The sequence below is a fragment of the Hyperolius riggenbachi genome, chromosome 2 (assembly GCF_040937935.1).
Source record: "Hyperolius riggenbachi isolate aHypRig1 chromosome 2, aHypRig1.pri, whole genome shotgun sequence".
NCBI lineage: Eukaryota > Metazoa > Chordata > Amphibia > Anura > Hyperoliidae > Hyperolius > Hyperolius riggenbachi.
This window is the reverse complement of record NC_090647.1, coordinates 521,124,439-521,148,724: the sequence shown is the minus strand read 5'-3', so window position 1 is coordinate 521,148,724 and position 24,286 is coordinate 521,124,439. Positions and strand designations below refer to the sequence as shown.

The window sequence follows — 24,286 nt, the reverse complement described above, 5'->3', positions numbered from 1 at the left end:
GGAGACCAGTTATTTCTGCTTACTTCGGGACACACAATAAACATTCCGCGGTTATCCACCTTGCAGCAGTAAAGATGTCGCCATCTGTGAGAGAAGATTTTACAATCCGCAAACGCAGACTAATTTACAAATTAATATTGTAAATTACAAGCAATTTTAATCATTGCATTACATTCCTCTTTAAGAAGCAGCATGAATCTAGGACTGTGGAGTCGGTGCAAAAATCTTCCAACTCCGACTCCTCAGATTATGAAACCGCCGACTCCGGGTACCCAAAATTGCTCTGACTTCTAGACTCCGACTCCACAGCTCCTGCATAAATCTATGAAAGTTTGCATTATAAAGCTTTTTATTTAGCCATTAAAATGTATAATTTACACTATTTTTGTCTATGCTACCCATCCATTTGTTCTCCTTTTGTAATATTTGGTTTAAAAATGAATTAGAAAAATGAATGTTGCAGCTCATATTTTTATTTTTAAGTGTTAAATTCTTGTGCGACGTCTAATTTCCTGAGATGTGTAGAACTGAACAATGTGGTTTGTATTACAGCGAGGACAAGAACGCACAGGCTCGCCAAGAGGAGGAGGAGGATGTGGTGGAAGTGGAGGAGGAAGAGGTGGACGATGATGAAGATGATGGTGAAGATGTGGAGGATGAGCCTGAGGAGAACTTTGAGGAGGCCACTGAGAGGACCACAAGCATTGCCACCACCACTACCACAACCACAGAATCTGTGGAAGAAGTTGTAAGAGGTAATTTTCAGAAAAAGAAATATAGAAAATATTTACTTTAGGTAGCTGGTAAATCCATGTCGGACAATGGGGTATATGAAAGATAAGAAGTCCTGATAAAATTCTATAGGTGAATAAGGTTAGAGGTAATTGGGAATGTTCCGTGTCGATCCCCCACCTGCTGATTGGTTGTGTTATGACTTAAGTAGTCCTCTAAATTCCAAGTCTCACGTATTTTTGAGGGCTGGGAATCTGTGAGTAGAGATGTAACATTTTGGCACAGAGAGGCGTAACAACTGAGGAAACGGATCCTGCTGTCGCAGAGGCGCCAAGAGTTGTGGGGAAACACCAGCATCTTACCCCGCCTCTCATTGAGGGTTGCCCTCCACAGCAGATATTGTGGCAACACTTGTTGGGGGAAGTCATGATGGGGGGTACGCTTGTTTCATGGCACTTCACAAAGGGCAGCCTGGCTGTTGGGGGTCACCACAAGGAATAGCCCGGTTTAATTTGGTGGGGGGGGGGGGGAGGCATTAGTGTCCTTTTTACAAGGAACAGCATACATGGTGCAGTAAGTGCTATAAATTGAATATACATTTTGTTGAGTTTTTGTTGGTGGTGCCTTTTAGTACAGCTGTGAACATTTTTTTTTTTACTATTTTAGCAGTGGAGAGATTCCAGTAGAAACTCTAGGGATTCTGGGAGTACCAGAATAATTTTGCTGAATCACTTATGTTGCCCAGTGCTCTCCACTGTTCTACAGGTTTATCAAATCAGTCCCAGTGTGTCTGTAATAACAACAGATATATAAAGCTCTGCCTCCTATCCTCCTCCATCCTCCCTCATGGCTACTACTTCCTCAACCATGCCGACATCACAGGAAGCAAGACAAGACACACAACCTGTGTATCGAGCTGTACTGGCAGACTCAAAGCGCTTCAGACCTGCAGCCGCTTAGGGCGCAACCAGGAGAATTAGGGAGGCTTGCTCAAAGACTCCTTACTGTTTTCACATACTGGCTTGAGCCGGGATTCGAACCCTGGTCAAAGGCGCAACCCTAAACCAAAGGCAGCAGCCTTACCACTACGCTATCCAGCTTCAGATGTGCTCTGTGATTGTGATTTATGTTAAGTAGAATCTGTTTTTACCATGACTTCCTTTTAAAAGACGCTTGAAGTAAGAGGGATATGGAGGTTTACATGTTTATTTTCTTTTAAACAATACCAGTTGCCTGGCTGTCCTGCTGGTCTTTATGGCATTAATAGTGTATGAATCACCCACCTGGAACAAGTATGCAGCTTCAGTCAGAAACATCTAATCTGCATGCTTGTTCAGGGTCTATGGCCAAAAGTATTGGAGGCAGAGTTTGGGGAGAAGAGTGGTCCCAATTGGTGAAGGGGTGGGATGCAGTGGCTATCTTGGAGTTCACAGTCTGTAGATCTCCAGTAAAGGTGGGGGAGATGAGGGGCTCCAATCAATGCTAAGGGTGTAGACATGATTATTTTTAATTATTTTGAAATACAAAGTTACTTGTGTATATGTCAAAGTATTTTTTTTTAACAAAGGCAGTACTTCACATTAAACCTTAATTAAAAGGCAGATATTAAGGAACCACGGCTTGCTAGCTTAAGGATCCACACAGTGTTTTTTTTTATCAAACTTGTCAATTAGCTCTGACAAAATAACAGTTATAATCGAAATTCTCTCTTACATATAGCAGCAGACACACTGCTTTCTCTAAATCCTTTTGTCCATACGGGAGGACAGTTAGAGGTTAGTTGCTATAGTAACAATCACTTTCCTTTTCATATTAGGTCTTGTACATGATGTGCAGGGTGACTAGCTAGAGAGACTGTGATTGTTCCTTAGTATTCATCTCCTCCAGTATTATATGAAGCACTCTGTGTACTGGTAACAGCAGAACAAAGGATTCTGGGATGTTTTTGGTTTGACAGTGCATTAGGTCCCTGTTAAGAACAGTTGTCCAGTAGACCAAGATGAGATGGATCTTTTTCCATGAGAAGATAAATCACTAGAGGGACAAGGGTTAAAAAGTGACCCTTTCATAAACTTGAGGAATATAAACGGAGGAGATGACGATAAACTACATAATCAGACGTTAGCCTCACATAAATGACTATTTGAGGTACACACAGGAGAACAAAATTGCTTTGAGGAAGTCATCCAGTGTCAGGAGGAAGTTGCTCTCCTTTGAACTTTCAATTCTCCACATCAATCTAGTAATGCGTTATGCAGCTAGATTTCATGCCAGTGCTAAACTCATTACAAACATAATCCATATCCATAATACTATGATTACTGATGCTTTACGATTGTACCACCTGCTTTTACCTTTTTCCCAGTTCACCTTCCTGTCCTAATTCTAAGTTATCCCTGTGGCAATAAAATCCCTTCCAGAATCCTAATCTTTACCAACTCCTCCTTTTTCATGCCTAATAGGGATGGTCAGTGAGATGCAAATAATTGATGTGGGATTATGCAAATTCTGTATGTAAATGTATACAGCTTGAAAATAGACGAATACGATCCCACCAATGTTTCATTGAATTTCCAAGCCGCATACATTTATAGACAGAATTTTCATCTCATTAACTATCTCTAATGCCTAAACCTCACCTCACCTCCATTTCAACCAACCACTCTCTGATGTGTAAAGCCTCCCCTCTTGTTCCTACCCCTCTATCCTACCCCATAATATTAACCCTCATAATCTGCATCGAACCTACAGGTTACACAAGCCACTCCTATACCTAACTCTGGACACTAACTTTCATAACCCATGTCTAAAGGTGGCAACTAACGGTTCAATTTCTATCAAAAAAAATTGTTTGAGCGATCAGAAATTCTGATCTCATTGTTTGAAAATAATATGTTGATGGGCACAATCAATTATGAATGATTATAAAAATCAGGGCTGTGGAGTCGGTACAAAAATCTTCCGACTCCTCAGTTTAATGAAACCACGACTCCGACTCCGGGTACCCAAAATTGCTCAGACTCCGACTCCTTAGTCTAATGCTTTAACAGGGCTGTGGATTTTGTACAAAAATCATGCGACTCCAACTCCTCAGTTTCTGAAACCACGACTCCGTGTGCCCAAAATTGCTTTGACTCCGACTCCACAGCCCTGATAAGTTCGATTTGGATTTTTGTCAAAACAAAATTTGGATTTTCTTGATTGGTTGTGATAGATAGGAAGCAATGATTGGTTCATTGGTGGTGTAGTAAACGATTTTTCTTCCGATCAGAATTCCTGTTCGAACGATTTTTCGCTATAAATTGGACCATTAGTGGCCACCTTAACCCTAAGCAATGCTTTGTATCTTACACCCATTCCTCCTTCCTGTAGCTAATAGTGTCCTCCTGGTAACAATGTCTGGGCCTATAGCTTCCATGATGGTGCCAGTAACTTCCACAAGGTTCTCTGCAATGATACCAATAGACAAGACAAATAACATTTAGATTGTGTATTTCTCCAGGCAGACTCAAATCGCCAGAGCTGCAGCCATTAAGGCATGCTCTATAGGCAGTAGCAGTTTTAGGGAGTCTTGCCCATGGTCTCCTCACTGAACAGGTGCTGGTTTGCTGAACAGGAAAAGCCAAGATTCAAGCCCAGGTCTCCTGTGTCAGAGGCAGAGCCCTTAATCAGTATACTTATCCCACCACTTCAGCTCCTGCTGTATCCACCTGATTCATAATGGTTTGGTCCACTCAACCAGAAGATCATGAGCTCTGCTGTTCACCTCTCGGCTACATTTCCATCTGGCCCAGTCTCTGGAACTGCTGGAGACTTCCACTGGCAGTTTACACTGTAGTTTATGATCAGTTGCTCACTTTCCTCTGCCCAAGTTGAGCTGGAGGTCACTATTACGTTCCCTTTCCGGATGTGGCTCCATTCACAGGGCGAGCGTCATGCACAATTGTTGTTTTGTTCGCACAACTGGAGGGCCTGAAGAGCGTTCGTATTGAGTAGTTTGTTGCGATAATTGCAAATGTAAATGGCTCCTTTTAGTGCATTGTAATAATCTGATGCCATTTTCTCCCTATAAAGCAAATTGTCTTTGTGGCTTTTGAAATGTGGCATTAATTGGCAGTGCCATTGCACAGCTGTGCGCACATCTTCTGAACGGCAAGCCGCTTTAATATGCAGCACTGCGTTTTTCAGATTGATCCCGGTCTGTCCTCTTTATCATTCAATCTCTGATTTAAAGGACCACTATCACAAAAATTTTTAAAATTTAATATACATGTAAACAAATACAAATAAGACGTATGTTACTTCCAGAGTAAAATGAGCTATAAATTACTTTTCTCCAATGTTGCTGTCACTTACAGTAGTTAGTGGAAATCTGATGAAAAAGCTTTTAACTAGTCCATCTCTTTATGGGGGGATTCTCAGTAATTTATTTATTCGTTACAAAAGGAAAGGATCTATACAAAGATGCAGATTCCCATCGACTTTAAGCTGTTTTGCTTGGTGAGCTATGAAGTGGGCACAGGCTACTGGTATGGGAAGGGGTGGAGATGGCAGCACAAGCCAAACCAACCAACATGTACAGTTACTTTGATATAAAAAGTTACCACCCTCCCTTAGCCAAAATACTTGTTTTACATGGTTTAATTCTTTAACCAAGGAGGAAATAAATTGTTCTGGATATATTTGTAGTACATGCGTGCTAAATTGAGTTCCTCTGCATCTTGCAAATAGAGGTGTGTTCTGAGGAAGCAGAGACCGGCCCGTGCCGAGCCATGATCCCCCGCTGGTATTATGATGTCACTGAGATGAAATGCGCACCGTTCATATATGGAGGCTGTGGCGGCAACCGCAACAACTTTGATTCCGAGGAATACTGCCTGGCAGTCTGTGGCAACGTCAGTAAGTGGACCTCTCCGGCCTGTGGCAGCCTGTTGCCGCAGCCTCTGCACCCTATAACCATCACTTCTTGGGAATGGACCTGCCCTTTAACTAACCTCATCACTTTCCAACGTTAACCCCTTCTGTCACTCTGTGTGTCTATTAACTGCTTTCTGTGGCAGCACGATGGAGAGTTGGGCTGCACCTTGCTGGGGGGGGGGGGGGAGGAGGGGAATTTACAAAGACAACGCAGAATGAATGATAAACTGTCCTATGTAATTTTAACTTCTTAAAGGACAACTAAAGCGAGAGGGATATGGAGGCTGCCTAATTATATCCTTTTAAGCAATACCAGTTGCCTGGCTATTCTGCTGATCCTTTGCCTCTAATACTTTTAGCCATAGACCCTGAACAAGCATGCAGCAGATCAGGTGTTTCTGACATTGTCACAAGATTAGCTGAATACTTGTTGCCGGTGTTATTCAGACACTACTGCAGCCAAATAGATCAGCAGGGTTGCCAGGCAACTGGTATTCCTTAAAAGGAAATAAATATGGCAGCATCTATATACCTCTCACTACAGTTATCCTTTAAAACAAGGTATTTCTGATATTTCAGCTGTAAGTGAACTGTGGTTTCCCATGATGCATCACTCCCAAATGTGCAAATGATCTCTTTATGCCCCTGAAGCCAGCCTTACGTCCAGAACCGCTGGTGCATAGCTTAGACAATTTAGAGTCACATCAACTCCACATACATACGGCCTGTTTCAGACTTTCTGGTCCTCATCAGTGCTTGGCGTGGATTGCTATGGCTCTTTGGGATAGGGCTTGGACCAGTACTGTAGAATACCCAGATAGCTTATGGTAACCCAGAACCACTAGGAAAGTATAAAGGGCTAAAAGAGACCAAAAAGCCCTATATTAAAAAAAAAATTCTAATTGTAATTTACTGTAGACAAAATTACATTTAGCATTGCTTTTTAAAGTGGTTCTGTGGAGGAGTTGAATAAACAAAAACAGACACTTACCTGGGGCTTCTATCGGCCCCCTGCAGCTGTCATGTCCCGCGCCGTCGTCCTGCGATCCTCCGTTCCCCGCTGCCGGTCTCCGTCTAATATTTGTCTAACAAGACAAATAATGCTTGCTCCCGCGCACGTCATTGGGAGCTTACGGCGCAGCACAAAGTTTTCTTGTACTGCACCTGCGCAGTAAGCTCCCGATGATCCGCGCAGGTGCGAGCACACGCATGGCCGCGCAGCCGCAGGCTAATTAGACGCATGATTAGACCAGTGCCGGCGTCATGGAACAGAGGATCGTAGAACGGCACGGGCGTAGAATGACAGTTGCAGGGGGCCAATCGCAGCCCCAGGTAATTGTCGGTTTTTGTATATTTAACCCCTCCACAGAACCCCTTTAATCTCCTTAGTGGTATGATCCTTTCCAGATTTTAGTTTCTAAAAGCAGTGCAATGTGTTACCTAAAAAGAATAGAAACCGCTGTGTATAGGCAACCAAAGAGCCCCCCCCCCCCACTTTAGGCAGCCAGAGTGTGTGACCCCTGAGTGTAGTTAGCCAGAAAGTGACCCCCGTACACGTCGCCAGAGTGTGTCCTCCCCCTTATGGGTAGCCAGAGTGTGCCCACCTCCCTGAGAGCTCCCCAATGTACAGGTATGCAGAGTGTTGCGCACTCCCCCCCCCCTTCTCCAGTTTAGATAGCTAGAAAGTTCTCCCTCCATTATAGGTAGCCAGAGATTTCCTCTAGTGCAGTGTTTCTCAACACGCGGTTCGCGTACCCCAGGGGGTACGCGAGACCATAGCTGGGGGTACGCAGCCAGGAGGGGATGCAGCGCAAAACGGGGGAGCATGCCCACACATAGCGGCGGGGAGGGGGGTCCACTCCCCCCCTCCCTCACCTTGGACTCCCCCGTCAGTGCTTACCCCTCCGACACGCATTAATAGCAGCGGCGGCATGGTAAAAGGAACGCGGACTTACTTCCGCGTTCCACGCCAGAGGTCCTTCTCTCTCAGCGATGACGCTACTTCCTGTTTATCAGGAAGTAGTGTCAGGCTCAGAGAAGATCGGACCTCCGGCATGGAACGCAGAAGTAAGTGTGCGTTCCTTTTACCATGCCGCCGCCGCCGCTGCTATTAATACGTGTCGGAGGGGGAAGCACTGACGGGGGAGTCCAAGGTGAGGGAGGGGGGGAGTGGACCCCCCTCCCCGCCGCTATGTGTGGGCATGCTCCCCCGTTTTGCGCTGCATCCCCTCCTGGCTATACTTTGGGCACACATGCTTAACTAAACTGTAGGCACCCATGCCTAGCTATCCTGGGGGCACTCATGCCAGGCTGTACTAAGGGCACCCATGACTGGCTATACTGGGGGTACTTATACCTAACTATACTGGGGGCACCTATACCTGGCTATACTGGGGGCATCCATGCCAGGCTGTACTAAGGGCACCCATGCCTGGCTATACTGGGCGACACCCAATCCTGGCTGTACTGGGGGCACACATGCCTGTCTATACTGGGGGCGGGCACCTATACCTGGCTATATATATATATATATATATATATATATATATATATATATATATATATATATATATATATATATATATTATACACGTGGGGGGGTACTTGGCTGGAACTGAGTTGCGGTAGGGGGTACTTGGGCCGAAAAAGTTGAGAAACACTGCTCTAGTGTAGGTATCCAGAGAGTGCTCCTCCCCCCAGTCCTGCACACAGCCCTCCCAGTGGTATCCACAAGCGTAGCTCTGGGTTGCTGCTAATTGCTGCTGAAAGTAACCTCAAGGCACACTCAGGAATTACAACCAAGGGGGTCCATAGAGGACATTTTTGTCTTGTTTAGCCCTTTACTCTTTCCTAGTGATCCAGGGTCACCATAAGCTGTTTGGGAATTCCTGAAACTGTCCTATTCTGATTTTATTGTGACAATAAATGGATCAATGATATGTGCCTGGCACCTGTATGGATGGGAGCCAGTCCTCAATATGCCATCCGCAGCAGTGATAATTGTCCCATTGTAGTAAGAACATTTTATTCCACTGGAGAGAAGTGCACTTCACTCAGACTAAAGAGGTTAGAAAGCTCCATTACATTTCATGGGATTGAGCATTTGAATAGCAATATTTTTAACTATTTTTTGTGGTGTCATCTGAAAAATTGTTTAATATTCTCCCCAGTCAATTGTCTTGAAGCCAGTGAGATTTCCTCCAATGCTTGATTGGCAGCTTCAGACACAATTGGGTGTGTCCATACTTGAGTCCTCATATTTTTATTTTCAGTTATATAGTGTTTTTTATGAAGTCCATACTTTATAAAGTACAATGGCTACATTGTTGCAAGGAAGAAATTCCTGATCAGTCTTACAAAATAGGGACATAAAAGACCAAACTATTCAAACTCACGCCATGATACATGAAGATATTATTTATTAGGGCAAGTGTACATGGGTGTTTGCTTTTAGGATCCATCTTTAGAAATGCATCTAAAAAAAAAAAAAAAAAGTTTGACTTTTGAATGGAACCTTATGGGGTAGTGTAACCCTTAGTTTGAACTTGCTTTGGAAGATTTTGCACTGCATTCTGTTTTACTAAGCACAGCCTGGTTATCCTATATTTGAAGTGCTTTGCTACAGAATTCAGTGAGCAGCTAGGAAGAATGCCCTATTGTATTACAAATTAAATTCCAATCAAATGCAAGTTACATACAGCACCCATGTGCACAGTCTGTAAGTTTAGTGACACTTGAGGGGCTTTTGAACTGCCCACTATCTGACGATCCCTATAGTCAGGAGGGCACTCTTGTATACCGACGTGGAAGCACCAGATTTTTATAGGATTATGGACGGGATGACCAATAAAAAAACAGGGTTTCGAATTTTGGTACACTATCTCCCCACCCTCGCGCAGCAATACTTCCAACCACTAGAGGGGGGAATTTATGAAACTAAGATTCCTGGGTGCATTCTGTCCCCCCCCCCCCCTTTAAAGGGAACCAAGCATCATTTTTAACTCCCATGTCAGCTCAATAGCAAATTAAAAATGCATGCTAAAAATGTTGACCATTATTAAAAAAGAAAAAAACTTAAATTTTACCTCATCTTACTTCCTGCGTCCGGGAATGCCGGTGGCAAAGAACAGAAGATGGAAGGCAGATAAGAACTCACCTAATTACTTAATTACTAATTACTTAATTGCCCACAAGCTTAGATCAAACAAAGCCCTTAAAGGACAACAATGGGGAAAAATTTGCATCTATCATCCTTCTCCTAAAAATGGCTTTTTTTAAGATATTCCACAGTTTTATCTTATATTTAAATCTGCTTTTTAAGTTTTTACTATTTTATTGTTTTTGCTCAATGACATTCATTGAAGTATGCCAGAGCTATAATCTATGAACTATTGACCCTTTTTATCGCTTTCCTGCTCTCAGAAGCCATTTTCTGCTAGGAAAGTGTTTTATAGTTGTAATTTCTTATCAGTGAGGGTCACAGTGTATTCCTGTCTCAGACGGGAACTGCCACTTACATACCTGAAGTTTAACTCTTTCAGGCAGAGAAAGAAAAAAATGAACACAGCATAGTTATTAGTGTGCTAGGCACTGTACATACACATGTCTATCTCATCATGTCACATGTCACCTCGGGTATCCTTTTAAGTATTAGGGAAGGGGATGAGTTGAAAGACTGCTTCAAACAGATAACATTAGTCACACTTGATGAATTATACACCTACCCTGGATAATGGCAGTGAAAAGGGAGCAGGAGGGGTTAACTTCTCAAACATGGCAGCCCTTTCAGCTATTTGGAAACAGGAGCTACTAAGATCCCTTTAAGCGCCATCTTTCCCTGCACACGTCTTTGTAAATTTCCTCCATTGTGTTGACTAACAGTTTGGATATGCGCTACAAGGCACTAACATTCCCTCTCGCTTTGGGGACTCTTTGAAAAGATCCGTCTTAACCATAGTTTGTCTTCAGCAAGATAATTATTGTTCCCAGGGAAGATTTTGTGTTTTTTAAATTTATGAAGATGCTCTTAGTAAAGCTAATTAAGGTGATAAATGCCAAAATGAACTTCATATTTTATGCAGGTGAAGCGGGTGGTTTTTGGCAATGAGAAGTAGGAGGTAAAAGTAATGAGAAAACATATTAGAACAAAGTCATATTTTACCGGTGTGTGTCAAGTACTTTTATATGCTTTCACTTATTACGCTTTAGATTATTATTCCTGTAGGTCCAGGACAGACGCTCAGAGACGGCTATTAAATAACACTTTCCATAGAGTTAAAAACCGGCTTGCCCATTCATTTTCTCTTTGTGACTGCTGTATTCTGAATACCTTGAAGTACATTGGCAAAACAGTTACTTTTATAGTGCCCCATATTCCTGGTCTGACTCCGAAGTACCACTATTATTGGGGAGGGGGAGGGGGGCTGGGTTTCTGAAAAGGCCACAAAGACTTGGGGCTTGGGTGGCAGCAGCCCAAGGGGGCACCTGAACATGAGGAGTTAGCGTAGTATGGATACCGAAGCGCCAAAAGGATAAAAGTACCTACAAAGTTTAAAACACGAGGAGGCAGTGGTTGACTTGCCTCCTCCAAGCAGACGCAAAAATTGCCAATGTGGTTGTCAAATAGAACAACTTTATTTACATACTCCAGGGGACAATACAACGCGTTTCGCAGGTTTGATCCCGCTTCATCAGGCAATAACAACTGAGTAATAGCATATGTGGTCAGTAGAAGAGCCAGGCACCTGCCAGCTACCAGCACATACTACACTATATTTGGCTCTTGGTGTCCCTACTTGGTGTTCTGTTTTATAAGGGAGGAGATGCTACATAGGAAAGAGGAAGCTGAAAATGGGGAGCAGCACGTGGAAAAAGGGAAACTGATGCCAAAGGGAGCTGTTCATAAAAGAGAAGGGCTATAGTATGTGGATGAAACGCATGGAAGAGCGGGCAGCACATGGAATGGGAGCGGTGCTGCAGCACAAGAAAGGGGGGAAGTTGCGTCCCTCTTTGCGTCCCTCTTTGATCAGATTCGATCACAGAGGGATCTATCTGCTGGTCGATCTGGTGGCAATCGACCAGTGTATGGCAGCCTTAAAGACACTCTAGTTGTTATCTATGCAAAACAAGCCATTCAGCTCCATGACTTTCAAAGTTGCAGAGAGCTGTTATCTGAAGTTTATTATCTCAGCTGTCAGGCTTTTTCTTCTGCAGAGAGCAGTTCAGGACAGGTCAAAAGTTCACAGGCTGCTCTGTAAAAATCATTTAGAATGCTGAGTAGTGTGTCAACTGCAAATATTAGAGAATGATGCAATGTTATAAAAACTATATAACTGATAAAAATATGAGGATATTTTCTTTGCTTCTAATCTAGTAATTATCCGTACTACACAACTAATTCATTATATCAATTTTATTTTCGCTTCAGTGTCTCTAACAGCTGGAGAGCCAAGTTTGCAGATCACTGCCCCAGGCAAAGTATGCAACATACTTTGCCTGGGGCAGTGATCTGCAAACTTGGCTCTCCAGCTGTTAAGCTGGCCATACACTGGCCCGATTTGCCGCCGTTTCGACAGCCGATTCGATCACTGGGATCGAATCTGCTGCCAATCGTTCGCTCTACACGCCGAATTTCAATCCATCCTGTCCGATCCCGTCGATCGCTCCGTGTGGAAAATTACCGTTGATCGCCTGCGGGTAGGGAGCGCGTCTCTAGCGGCGTTCGAATGCCCGACGACCGACGCAATAGAGCCCGCATACATTACCTGCTCCGCCGGCGCGAGTCCTCCCGGTCACCGCTGCTCCGTCTCCGCTCTGGTCTCCGGCATGCTTCACTTCTTCTAGCCCGGCAGGAAGTTTAAACAGTAGAGGGCGCTCTACTGTTTAAACTTCCTGCCAGGCAGGAAGAAGTGAAGCATGCCGGAGACCAGAGCGGAGACGAAGCAGCGGTGACCGGGAGGACTCGCGCCGGCGGAGCAGGTAATGTATGCGGGAGCGGCGGCAGCAGCACCACCACCACAACAACAGATTGTGATCGGTTTCAGGCTGAAATCGGTTCACAATCTGTTTGCAGTAAAGGTAGCCATACGATCCCTCTCTGATCAGATTCGATCAGAGAGGGATCTATCTGTTGGTTGAATCTGATGGCAAATCGACCAGTGTATGGCCACCTTTAGAGACACTGAAGCGAAAATAAAATTGATATAATGAATTGGTTGTGTAGTACGGATAATTACTAGAATATTAGAAGCAAAGAAAATATCCTCATATTTTTATCAGTTATATAGTGTTTTTTATAACATTGCATCATTCTCTAATATTTGCAGTTGACACACTACTCAGCATTCTAAATGATTTTTACAGAGCAGCCTGTGAACTTTTGACCTGTCCTGAACTGTTCTCTGCAGAAGAAAAAGCCTGACAGCTGAGATAATACACTTCAGATAACAGCTCTCTGCAACTTTGAAAGTCATGGAGCTGAATGGCTTGTTTTGCATAGATAACAACTAGAGTGTCTTTAAGGCTGCCATACACTGGTCGATTGCCACCAGATCGACCAGCAGATAGATCCCTCTGTGATCGAATCTGATCAAAGAGGGATCTATTGGCTGCCTACACTGCAAACAGATTTTGAATCGATTTCACTATGAAACCGATTCACAATCTGTGGAGCTGCTGACGAGCGCTTCCCTCTCTCCTTCCCTATGCATGAATCCCAAGAGAAGCATAAGTGTCAGGGAAACCTCTAGCTACTTAATACTGAGGGTACCTCTCACTACCTAATGCTAAGGGACACCTGTAACCAGGGCTGTGGAGTCGGAGTCGTGGAGTCGGGCAATTTTGGGTGCCTGGAGTCGGAGTCGGGAAAAAATGCACCGACTCCGACTCCTAATGAATTTGTAACTGTAATTAAAATAGAAAATATGATAAAATGTTCTATTTCTCAGATAATAGTCATTAAAAATAATGTGTATATATACAGTATATATACAGTAATAGCTTTGCTTAGTCCACAAAAATGAAATAAACAGTCAAAATTAGTTACTTGTGCTGCTTCAATAAAGCAGTCCCCGTATTTTTAAGGTCAGATTTACATATCTGATTGTGACTGTATATATGATGTGTACACAGGAATCTCTTATATATACTAAATAACATCTATGCTGTAAGAATAAAGCCTGATGTGTAGCTGTGTCACTAATAGAGATGGTCAACGAGATGGAAATAGTTCTGCATTGATGCTGATTTATGCAAATGTATGCACTCCCTTTGCTGATGAAATCAAATAATGTGATATGTTATTAAAATTTGGTTTGGTGACTACAAATTAAAGGGTAACTGAGACGGATGAAAAGTAAAGTTTTATACATACCTGGGGCTTCCTCCAGCCCCCTTCAGGCTAATCAGTCCCTCGCTGTCCTCCACCACCCGGATCTTCTGCTATGAGTCCTGGCAATTCAGCCAGTCAGCGCTGTCCGGCCGCATGCCGCTCCCACAGCCAGGAACATTCTGCACCTGCGCAATAGTGCTGCACAGGTGTAGTATGCTCCTGGCGGCGGAGTGTGTGCATGCGCACTACGCCTGACTGGCTCAAGTACCTGGACTCATAGCAGAAGATTCAGGTGGTGGAGGAGGACATCGAGGGACTGATTATCCTGAAGGCGGCTGGAGGAAGCCCCAGGTATGTATAAAACTTTAATTTCATCTGTCTCAGGTTTACTTTGTTACACAGTAGTACTATACTCTACATATGCACTCCCCACAGAGCTGCAGGGAATCCACTGAGAATGCTGTCCACATTGAACACAGAGGTGTTGTCTGTTTACAATCTCCTCATTCCCCTGCAGAGTACCTGCACATCATTCTTACATGCACCCACACTTACATTGCCTAGGGCCTGATAGATGTTCTTTGTTCCGGTTTGTACCTTTTGCAAGTACTCTTACCAAGGACTAGTTTTAGTCTAAAGGGAATAAATATAGTAGTCTACATATCCTTCTCACTTCAGTTGTCTTGTAAAATTCCTAAGCGTTGGCAGTTAAGAGACGAATTTGGTGTTACATACTTTTAATCAACAAAATTGTAATATGCAAATTAGAGGAGTCGGAGTCGTGGAGTCGGTGGAATCCTAAACTGAGGAGTCGGAGTCGGTGGATTTTTGGACCGACTCCACAGCCCTGCCTGTAACTACCTAGGATGGGTAAGGGAGAAGTGACAGCTGGGACAGCCAGCACACATGTGGTGCAGTTCAGCGGGGATTTGTAGGGAGGGCAAAGTCTAGGGTGCCAGGACATCTCTGTGTCCATAGGCTCCAGTTTGGTAAATCCGGGCCTGCTAGAGATGTTTGACTGGATTGAGATCTTAGGCATTTGACAGCTAACCTTCCCCCTTCTGTTATTCATGGGCAAATTTTAATAGCTCATATGCATTCAATTTTGGCAGTGGACACCATGAGCATTCTGACTGGGTGGTAGCTATACAGCCATTAACCCAACTAGTCTTTCAGCAGTTCGCGCTACAATAGCTCTTGTAGATTCAGACCTACTTTTTCTCCCACCAGCATCCGTTAGCCTTGGGTACCTTTGATCTTATCACTGGTTCACCAATCTTTTTAGGACCACTTTTGAAAGAGACTAACGAGGAACTTCAGCCTAAACAAACATACTGTCATTAAGTTACATTAGTTATGTTAATTAAAATAGATAGGTAATATAATCTCTTACCCACCCTGTTTTAAAAGAACAGGCAAATGTTTGATTTCATGAGGGCAGCCATCTTTTTGGTTGAAAGGAGGTGACAGGGAGCATGAGACACAGTTCCAACTGTCCCGTGTGCCGATCACCCCTCCCAGTTGGTAGGCAACGTGAATAACATAGGAAATCCCATCATGCTTTGCACAGCATGGGGGGGGGGGGGGGGGGAGCCCGGGCAGTTTTCTTTGATGGGTGGAGCTTAGCTAAAAATGCAGCTAAAAATTATGCTTTGGTAAGAAAAACAAAGTTCTGATGCTGTGAAACTGTTAAAGAAACACCAAGCCTTTTCAGTTCTGCTGAGTAGATTTTTAGTCCGGAGGTTCGCTTTAAGCTCTGGGATTACTCCACAAAACCTCCCAGTTTGAAGTTTCTCTGCCCCAAGTGTCTAGCCATTGTCACCCTTGTCAGGATTGCTCAGTTCATTAGTTACCCATTTTTCCTGCTTTCAACATATACCCTTAAAGAATAAACACACTGCTCACGTGCTGCCTAAAAAAATTGACCTCCTTATTGGTGCCCCTGTCATGAGGTAATCCATGTTGTCCACTTCACCTATCGGCAGTTTACAGATGTCTGTAGTCTTGTTGGCATTTCACATAGAGTTGAACATGCTTTAGCATAATTTGTTCATGGCGGAACGGGAAGGGGAAAGCGCGAATGAACCAGTCAAGTAATGTTCACACTACAGTCCTCCATTACACAGTAATGGAGAAAGAGCGTCTCTTATTAAACTCCATATTGCTGTACTTAGGAATGCATTAGTTTAACCTCTCGCCGCAGAGCTCTGAAATCAGGTGAAACACATTTTACAGTTATAGACGCTCCAAGCAGAGAGGGGCAGATTATGGAAGGCGGCTGAGTCTCAAGGCCAGGGATTTTCCACATAACCTTATCAAGCTGGTTACATCCATTAGGCGGTAGTTGGTTGCGCTGAGCCGGATCCGACTGTAAACATGGTGCCTCAGCCTATCCTGAGCTTCCTTTCCTGGACAGAGGGGAGGGAGACTGCCCTCTATGGGGGGAATACCGTTATGATCAGCTGCTTAATATTCACCAATCAGCCACTACTTAAAGGACACCTGAGCTGAGAGGGATATGGAGGTTTCCACATTTCCCTTTAAACACCAGTTGCCTGGCTGTCCTGCTGATCCTCTGCCTCTAATACTCTTAGCCATAGACCCTTAACAAGCTTGCAGACTTCTGACTGAAATCTGACTGGATAAGCCGCATGCTTATTCCAGGTGTGTGATCCAGATACTACTGCAGCCAAAGATCAGCTGGAATACCAGGCATCTGGTATTGTTTAAAAGCAAATGTATGTGGCAACCTCCATATCCCTCTCAGTTCAGGTGATAGATATAGTTGTTTTAAAAATTGAACAGTAGAGAACTCACCATTGGAAGAGCAATCCCTCCCACCCATCCCCTATTCAGAGCAGGCTTTCCTCACAATGCCGTCACTAGTGGCTGCCTTTGGCGAACCCAGTTTTCTGAGCACCTTCCTACGCATTATCTCCCATTTTCTTAATCATTTTACTCAATGCACCAATGACTCCTAGTGTCTTCCTTTTAGACCTAGTGAGGGTTCTTCTTAATTATCAGAATACATTAAACTGCACCTGAACCAAGTAAAATTTCAAATAAAATGTGATGTAACTGCAAATAAAGATTACATACTTACCTTACTGTCAGTTCCTCTCAGAAGCTCACCATTTTCTTCTTCCATTTCTGACAAAAACATTTCAGAACTGAAATATATCAGTTATATATCAGTTATCACTGAAAGTACAACTGCAAGGCAATGTCCACATTTCCCTGTGGTTCAAGTGGGTGATATTACAATTTAACAGTGTGCTGACCAGGAAGCTGTTATAGGGTGATCGCCGTTTTCAAAATGGAGGACGGTAAATTCCATAGATCTCAGTGGACTAACAGGAAGCAGAAGAGGAGGAGATAGATGAGTAGACTACACAGGAAGGAAGTATGACCTGTGTGTTTATTCTGACTTTTAATTTTCATTTCAAGTTTGCTTTAAAGGGAATGTCCAAGCAAAATAAGAAAATAAGTTTCACTTACCTGGGGCTTCTACCAGCCCCATGCAGCCATCCTGTTCCCTTGTAGTCACTCACTGCTGCTCCAGTCCCCTGCTGGCAGCTTGCCGACCTCGGAGGTCGGCAGGCCGCAGTGCGTACGTTTTTACGCATTCCCGCTAGTGCAGGAACATTAACACATACATTTTTACGCATTACTGGTTCAATGCGTAAAAATGTACGCATTAAACCAGTAACGCGTAAAAATGTATGTGTTAATGTTCCTGCACTAGCGGGAATGCGTAAAAACATACGCAATGCGCCCCCCGATCTCCGAGGTCGGCAAGCTGCCAGCGGGGGACTGGAGCAGCAGTGAGTGACTACGAGTGCACAGGATGGCTGCATGGGGCTTGTAGAAGCCCCAGGTAAGTGAAACTCCTTTTTTTATTTTGCTTGAACCTTCCCTTTAAGCAGGTTTAAGTGTAATTCATTCTATGTGGAGGCTTTACCTCCGCCCGGAGTCCCTCCACATTGCAGGTCCTGCAGTACAGATCATTTTATTATGCTGCTTTGCTGCTGGCAGCGGCCGACAGTTCCGCGTTTTGTAAATGGCCCAAACATCAAAAGCAGGGAGATTGCAGCAGCAAATATTATTGTGAGCTTCCAGCAGAAATCTCAGTCATAATCATCAGGATCCCAGAGGGGCTCTGCTGTGTAACTTTCTGGTGACCCGCAATGTTCCCGAACCCTGCAGTCTGCACACAACGCCAATTATTTCCTCCCGACGTGGAGAATGTTCCGCGCCGGGCTTCGGCTGGCTAGGTAAACACAGTACGGAGGAGAATGTTGGAGGGAAAAAAAACAGTAATATAGTGATGTATACACAGCCATGTCCTGAAAGCTGAACGGCAGTGACTATGTGCTTTGCATTACTACTTTACAACCTGCAGACGTGGAGAACGTTACTTTTTTTTTTACAAAATATTTGCATTGCTTATAAAGAAGAAACAGTACAGATAGACCTAAAATAAGGACAGAGTCTTCCAATGTCAGTCATACAATACCATTTGTAAAGCGCTTTTCTCCCATAGGACTCAAAGCGCATAGTTGTGTCTCAGATCAATACAGGACTGCAGGCTGGACTGTGTTACAGAGGGGATAGTCAGGTGTACATTAATGCCAGACTGAAAAGGTAGGTTTTCAGTTTGGACTAAATGCTTCCAGGGATGGAGCTGTCCTGATTGGGTGTGGCGTGGAGTTTGAAAGTGTAGGGGCAGCATGACAGAAGGCTCTCTCCAAAGGTTTTGAGGTGGACTCTGGGGGTGACCAAGGTGTTACATCCTTTTGATCTAAGATTGTAGGGGGTGTGATGCAGCTGCAACAAGTCCTTCGGGTATCCGGGGCCCAGATTGTGCAAGGATTTGAATGTCAGTAAGCCAATCTTAAACAGAATTCTCAATTTTATTGATGGCCAGACAGCTTCACCTCTACTGAGCGCACCCAAGCTGGGCTGCAGCTCTCTTAAGCTGTCTTGTTTTGTCTCAGTCATGTACATCATGAGGTAAAGTACAAATGGGTGGAACCCATAGACATACTATGTAATACCAGTACAGTGTACAAATTCTATCAGATACCAACAGCCATGCATACAACTAAGAGAGAAAATGATAAAACATAAATCCACTGGGGCTCCCGTGCGCGCTCCCACTGCCGGCCGTTAGCCCAGCTATTAATTGATTGATTGAAGACCCCGCAGAAAAGCCCCCCTCATCAGATGCTGTGGTTTTTCTGAGTTTCAAAAAGTTCCCCGTCTTCATTCTTCCTGGAAGTGTACGATCACGCTTCCAGGACTTTTCACTGTGGCCATCTTGTGGCCAAATAGTAAAACTACACACACCTCTATTTTTTTTTATAAATAAATACATTTTTTTACATTTAAAATTAGCTGTTTACCTCCCACACCAAACATTACCCACATACAATTTTTAATACAAAAAATAAAAAAAAAATTACAAAAACAAAACAAAAAACATAAATAGTTGCCTAAGGGTCTGAACTTTTTAAATATGCATGTCAAAGGAGTATATTAATATAATTTTTTACATTATGGGCTTGTAAATAGTGATGGACGCAAATTGAAAAAATGCACCTTAATTTCCAAATAAAATGTCGGCGCCATACATTGTGATAGGGACATAATTTAAATGGTATAATAAGCGGGACAAATGGGCAAATAAAATACATGGGTTTTAATTACGGTAGCATGTATTCATTTCAAACTATAATGGCCAAAATCTGAGAAATAATGATTTTTTTCTCAATTTCTTTCTTTATTCTGTTAAAATTGATTTAGAATAAAATAATTCTTAGCAAAATGTATCACCCAAAGAAAGCTTAATTGGTGGCGGAAAAAAACCCAAGATATACACCAATTCATTGTGATGAGTAGTGATAAAGTTATTGGAAAATGAATGGGAGGTAAAAGTTGCTCAGATGCAAAAAATAAACAACCTTAACTTTTTTTTTTTCATGTAGCGAGGTCTCGCTACATGATAGCCGCTGCTCAGCGGCATCCCCCCAGCCCCTCCGATCGCCTTCGGAGATCAGGAGATCGCGTTCAAAGAACGGGATCTCCTGGAGGGCTTCCCCCGTCGCCATGGCGACGGGCGGGTTGACGTCGTGATGTCAAAGGGGACTCCGATCCACTCCACACTGCTGCCTGGCACTGATTGGCCAGGCAGCACACAGGGTCTTGGGTGGGGGGGCGGCTGCGGTGCGACGGATAGTGGCGGATCGCCGGGCGATCGGATTGCACACGCAGCTAGCACAGTGCTAGCTGCGTGTAGCAAAAAAAAAATTATGCAAATCGGACCAGCGTGGCCTGAGCGGTGCCTTCCGGTGGCATAGCCCGAGCTCGGCTCGGGCTTACTGCCAGGAAGGTTAAGTAGTTAATGCAATACATTCAGGTGTCGTGGGTTACAGTGTTAGAAATGAAAACCGTAGCTTAGATTTACCTCATTATGATAAGGATGCGAGATTGACTGAGAGAAAAAGGAATAAAATCAAGGAGCAGCCCTCCCTTCTCAGAATCTGAATCAATTTATTTTGCCAAGTAAGTTTGCACTTATAAGGAACCCCCAGCCACCCCTCAGGAACCCCCATCCACCGCTCATTAAGAATTTGGATTTGTCTTTGTATTTTCTCCATCCTGTCCAATTTTTGTACATTTGCGCCCGTCGTGTGCCGTCTCGTGACATCGCATGTTCCCCTCGGGCAGGAAGATGGATCAAGGAATGCTCGGCGGCGGCGGAATTCTCTGTGATCAGTCTTCCTCCGTCCTCAGGTGAGTATTCAGCTTAAGGTTCTGTGTAAAGCAAACCTGTTATAACATCAACAATAGTAATCATAGTTTAACCACGGAATAAAAATAGCCCAGATACAGTTTGTTTTTATATTGGGCAGAGTGCTTTTTGCAATGGTAGTGCAATCACTAGAGGTGCGCGGCATGCATGCGCAAAAGCACATGACCAAACAGTGGTCAGTGATCTTACAGAGGGGACAGCGGCACCATGGAGGGCAGCAGAACTGCTGCGGTGGACCAGATAGACTTCTAGGGGCTGGAGAAAAGCCCCAGGTAAGTAAAGATTAACCTTTTTTTTTTTTTTTCCAGTTTAGGTAACCTTTAACCAATGTACTTATTAATAAAGGGGTACATGCTATAATAAAACTGAGAAACAGTGATGTCGATGGCCTTGTTGTAAATGTTCGTAACATGTACCTCATCAGTGTGACACAGCTACCAGAAGCTAACATTGAAAGAAAACTGTAATATAGTTAGTTGATGTTACTCACCAAAATTGCATATTGGCTGTTTACCTCGGTTAGGTTGACAGGCAGTGTAAGCCACGTCCACAACACACGTTGAAATGACTAGGAGGTCACTGAACTGTAATGGTGTGTGGTGAAAAGGTAAAGTACGGTAGGTGTCATTCCTAGAGGATCTGGTGTATTTCTGATAAGCATGCATGTATTCACTCGGGGGCACTTTGCTGAATTTTTCTTTAACCTTATTTTCTACCTGGACTCTTAACGCAACGGCTGCAGCTATTAACATCCTAACCAATAAACCTTCAGTGTGTGTCCTGGAATGCTGAGTATACGGTTTGGTTTGCTGATTCTTCTCCTCTTCCTTCTCTCCAGTCCCCACCACGGCTGCCAGCACTCCTGATGCTGTAGACAAGTACCTGGAGATCCCCAATGATGAGAATGAACATGATCGATTCCAGAAGGCCAAAGAGAGGCTGGAGGGGAAACACCGTGAGAGGATGTCTGAGGTACGTGCTGCTGCAGTTACATGGAATGGCTTCCCTTGCACACATGCTGGTTGCAGCCTTTGTAAATAAAGGTGGCCACACACGATACAATAAAATGATCTGATTTTACAGTAATTCGATAAAAACGATTGTATCTCGAAAGCTTTTTTTTTATTCGACTGAAAAATCCGATTGGATTTCCCGTTTTTTTTTTTTTTTTTTCGATTTACATCTATCCGGAATGCCAGATATTTATCTTGAGTTTCTACTAAAGATTGTATGGTATGTGTTGCATTGTTAATTTATTAATATACACACCCTAGCAATTTTCTCTGAGTTTCCAATCATTTTATCATAATTGAGGAAAAAATTGAACATAGGTGTGTGGTACATTGGTCATAGTTGTGAAATGTTACAATCAGTCAGATAAATTGATAGCAAACTTTAAATTGAACAGATATTTAAAAAATTGTATGGTGTGTGTGTGGCCACCTTAAATGTGATCTGCTGCATTGGTTGCAGGAATACCACAACTGTCACCAGCTCTATGTCCATTGACACTTTTGTGAAAGTCCCCCGTGTGCAGAGTTCTGAAACCAAGCAAGAATTCCAGGCACATAGGGAGATTTCTGTGCAGTCTGCCCTCTATTCTCATTCATTTGCTCTCTCTCATTCCCTCTCTATCACTTTTTGGCTAACTTTCATCCTCTCTGCCTTCCTCCCTCCCTCCCTCGCTCCTCTCTGCCTCCCTCCCTCCCTCGCTCCTCTCTGCCTCCCTCCCTCCCTCGCTTCTCTCTGCCTCCCTCCCTCCCTCGCTCCTCTCTGCCTCCCTCCCTCCCTCCTCGCTCCTCTCTGCCTCCCTCGCTCCTCTCTGCCTCCCTCGCTCCTCTCTGCCTCCCTCGCTCCTCTCTGCCTCCCTCGCTCCTCTCTGCCTCCCTCCCTCGCTCCTCTCTGCCTCCCTCCCTCGCTCCTCTCTGCCTCCCTCCCTCGCTCCTCTCTGCCTCCCTCCCTCGCTCCTCTCTGCCTCCCTCCCTCGCTCCTCTCTGCCTCCCTCGCGCCTCTCTGCCTTCCCCGCGCCACTCTGCCTTCCCCGCGCCACTCTGCCTTCCTCGCGCCTCTCTGCCTCCCTCGCTCCTCTCTGCCTCCCTCGCTCCTCTCTGCCTCCCTCCCTCCCTCGCGCCTCTCTGCCTCCCTCGCGCCTCTCTGCCTCCCTCGCGCCTCTCTGCCTTCCTCGCGCCTCTCTGCCTTCCTCGCGCCTCTCTGCCTTCCTCGCTCCTCTCTGCCTTCCTCGCTCCTCTCTACCTCCCTCGCTCCTCTCTACCTCCCTCGCTCCTCTCTGCCTCCCTCCCTCCCTCCCTCGCTCCTCTCTGCCTCGCTCCTCTCTGCCTCCCTCCCTCGCTCCTCTCTGCCTCCCTCCCTCCCTCGCTCCTCTCTGCCTCGCTCCTCTCTGCCTCGCTCCCTCCCTCCCTCGCTCCTCTCTGCCTCGCTCCTCTCTGCCTCCCTCCCTCGCTCCTCTCTGCCTCGCTCCTCTCTGCCTCCCTCCCTCGCTCCTCTCTGCCTCCCTCCCTCGCTCCTCTCTGCCTCCCTCCCTCGCTCCTCTCTGCCTCCCTCCCTCCCTCGCTCCTCTCTGCCTCCCTCCCTCCCTCGCTCCTCTCTGCCTCCCTCCCTCCCTCGCTCCTCTCTGCCTCCCTCCCTCCCTCGCTCCTCTCTGCCTCCCTCCCTCCCTCGCTCCTCTCTGCCTCCCTCCCTCCCTCGCTCCTCTCTGCCTCCCTCCCTCCCTCGCTCCTCTCTGCCTCCCTCCCTCCCTCGCTCCTCTCTGCCTCCCTCCCTCCCTCGCTCCTCTCTGCCTCCCTCCCTCCCTCGCTCCTCTCTGCCTCCCTCCCTCCCTCGCTCCTCTCTGCCTCCCTCCCTCCCTCGCTCCTCTCTGCCTCCCTCCCTCCCTCGCTCCTCTCTGCCTCCCTCGCTCTTCTCTCCCTTTCTTGTTCTCTCTGCCTCCATCACTCCTCTCTTCCTCCCTCGCTCTCTCTGCCTCCCTCGTTCTTCGCTCTCTCATCCCCCCTGCCTCTCTCTCTGCCTTTCTTGTTCTCTCTCTGTCTCTCTCGCTCTTTTGCTTTCACCCTGCCTCTCCCTGCTCTCTCTGCACCTCTTGTTCGTTCCCTGCCTTTCTCATCCTCCCTCATTCCTCTGTTCTTCTGCCTCTCTCTGCCTTTCTTGTTCTCTCTCTGCCTCCCTTGCTCTCTCCTTTCACTCTGCCTCTCTCGCTCTCTCTGCCTCTTTTTCCTTTTCTCTCTCTGCTTCATTCTCTCTCTCTCGCTCTCTTATTTTTTCTCGTTCTTTTATTCTCTCCCTCCCTCATTCTCCCTCTCCCAGCCTCTTTCATTCTCTCTATATTCTGCGCTCCCTCTCGCTGCTTGCCTCTCTCTGCCTCCCTCACTCCCCACACAGAACAGCTGTGAGTCAGTTTTGCTAGAAATGTATAGTTACCGGTACCTTTGTGATTACAGCTTAGTACTGACTAAGGTGTTTGCCTGGTTTGTACACTT

The 24,286-nt window shown here is 45.1% G+C and overlaps 1 protein-coding gene across 4 annotated transcripts in view; it reads left to right on the top strand.

The window, feature by feature from the left end:
• The window catches only part of APP (amyloid beta precursor protein), a 323,251-nt gene that overhangs the window by 246,949 nt on the left and 52,016 nt on the right, over positions 1-24,286 (top strand). For 2 of the 4 annotated variants that reach the window (XM_068270589.1, XM_068270588.1), the window contains exons 6-8: positions 553-755; positions 5,464-5,631; positions 21,631-21,764. In XM_068270589.1, coding sequence (XP_068126690.1) covers positions 553-755; positions 5,464-5,631; positions 21,631-21,764 — 505 coding nt within the window. The remainder of the gene's footprint in view (positions 1-552; positions 756-5,463; positions 5,632-21,630; positions 21,765-24,286) is intronic. The other 2 variants (XM_068270592.1, XM_068270590.1) reach the window with 1 other exon arrangement.